Raw genomic sequence first — 1,759 nt, forward strand, 5'->3', positions numbered from 1 at the left:
ATATAATTTTCATAAAGTTTTTTCTTAATATCAAATTAAAAATTAAAATTAATTATTAAAAAAAAATTTCTTTTAATCAATTCATTCTATATAAATATGAAATGCAAAATAATATTTAAATATAAATTAAGAATTTTTTTTCCTCTTTTTTAATTAAGACAATATTTTATAAAAGTAAAAAATTTTTCAAATTTTTTTTTCAATTTTTTAATAATAATTTAAATAAAATTAATAATTACGAGGATTTATAACTTAAAAATTTACATAAAAAATGTTTATATAACATAATAGATAAAAGAGATGAGAGAAAAATGAAAATTTACTATTGATTTTATAAGAAATAAAATAATTTAATATTTTTTATAATTGCAAAAACTGCTATAAAATATACAAATTTTGACCTAGCTAATAATTATACAATATCCACTTACAGAGATGGTAGATTCCAGGTTTGTTCGCTTTAAAAAAAAATAAATCTATAAGTAATTCAGAACATATTTTATATAATAAATCAGGTCAACAATTATTTATATATACAATTTTTTATTTTTTATATCTACTAATTTAAATAATTTTGTAATAGATTTATTGAAATTTTACTTTGACTTACTTTGATTGTGTTTGTAATACACGTAATCTAGAACTATCCATAGGTATCCATTCATCAAATCTTGAACTCCACTTATCAAAACGTATCAAGACTTCCCGCTCATCCCAATCAGTTTCAACTACTTTTGCTGAATACCTACAATGTAAAAAATAATTACTTATAAAAATTTGTTTATATTTATCAATATATTTAGTCAATTATAATTAATTGATATTAAAATAAATGTTTACCATTTTTCATTAAAATCTTTTGCTTCTAATTTGGCTCCAGGAAAAAATTTTAATCCACCTCGATTAAAAATTTTTGGCTTTAATTCTTCTGATGTTTTCTCATCTTCTATTTTAATATTTTTCAGTTCTTCTTTAATAACTAAATCCTTTTGTATATGTTTCATTGTTATATCAGATTCAACAATACCTAATTGCACTGCCATAGTGTTAACTTCTATTTCTGAATTTTTATTTATCTCTTGATGTTTTATAGGAGATATATTCTCTTCTTTCATACTTAAAGCTTTATATCCATTATCAATTAATTCTGTTGAATCTAATAAATTAAAGGAATCAGCTGATGATTCTGGTCGAGAAGAACATGTTTCTCCACAGCTATCAGATTTTGGTGTTCTGGCACCAGAATTCAATGGAGATATAGATTGTTCTAAATTCAAAATTTCAGAATTAATAAGATCTAAATCTTCTTGTGCATAAGAAGTTGATGATTTCACAGACATTATTACAGGATCTGTAAAAAATATCACCATATAACTATAAACATAAAGAAAATAATATTTTCTATACTTTTATTCAACAATAATTTTCAAATATGTAAAGTTTTAATATAATAAAGCATATCTTGAGAAAATGTTTTAAATAAAATATTTAAATAACAATGAATAATTACTATTTCCATTGTCTAATTATTTTATTAACATAATTATATGATATTATTAAAAAATATAATATTAAAAAATTATAATAAAATAATTAAATATTATAAAAACATAAAACTGTATATAATAATATAAATCATAAAAATTAATACTAATTATTAAATTTATTATTATTACTAGTTATTAAATTTATATAATTTTAAAAATTTAAAATATATTTTCCATATACATTATAAATTATAAATATATTTTATATAAAC

At 18.7% G+C, this 1,759-nt stretch overlaps 1 protein-coding gene across 9 annotated transcripts in view; it reads right to left on the reverse strand.

Moving 5' to 3' along the window:
- The window catches only part of LOC102677932 (PHD finger protein 20), a 9,966-nt gene that overhangs the window by 5,996 nt on the left and 2,211 nt on the right, over window positions 1–1,759 (reverse strand). For 7 of the 9 annotated variants that reach the window (XM_031510976.1, XM_006616784.2, XM_006616787.2 and 4 more), the window contains exons 2-4: window positions 841–1,351; window positions 611–745; window positions 432–458 (exon numbers count right to left, since the gene is read on the reverse strand). In XM_031510976.1, coding sequence (XP_031366836.1) covers window positions 432–458; window positions 611–745; window positions 841–1,351 — 673 coding nt within the window. The remainder of the gene's footprint in view (window positions 1–431; window positions 459–610; window positions 746–840; window positions 1,352–1,759) is intronic. The other 2 variants (XM_006616785.2, XM_006616786.2) reach the window with 1 other exon arrangement.

The sequence above is a fragment of the Apis dorsata genome, unplaced genomic scaffold, assembly GCF_000469605.1.
Source record: "Apis dorsata unplaced genomic scaffold, Apis dorsata 1.3 scaffold_270, whole genome shotgun sequence".
Classification (NCBI taxonomy): Eukaryota; Metazoa; Arthropoda; class Insecta; order Hymenoptera; family Apidae; genus Apis; species Apis dorsata.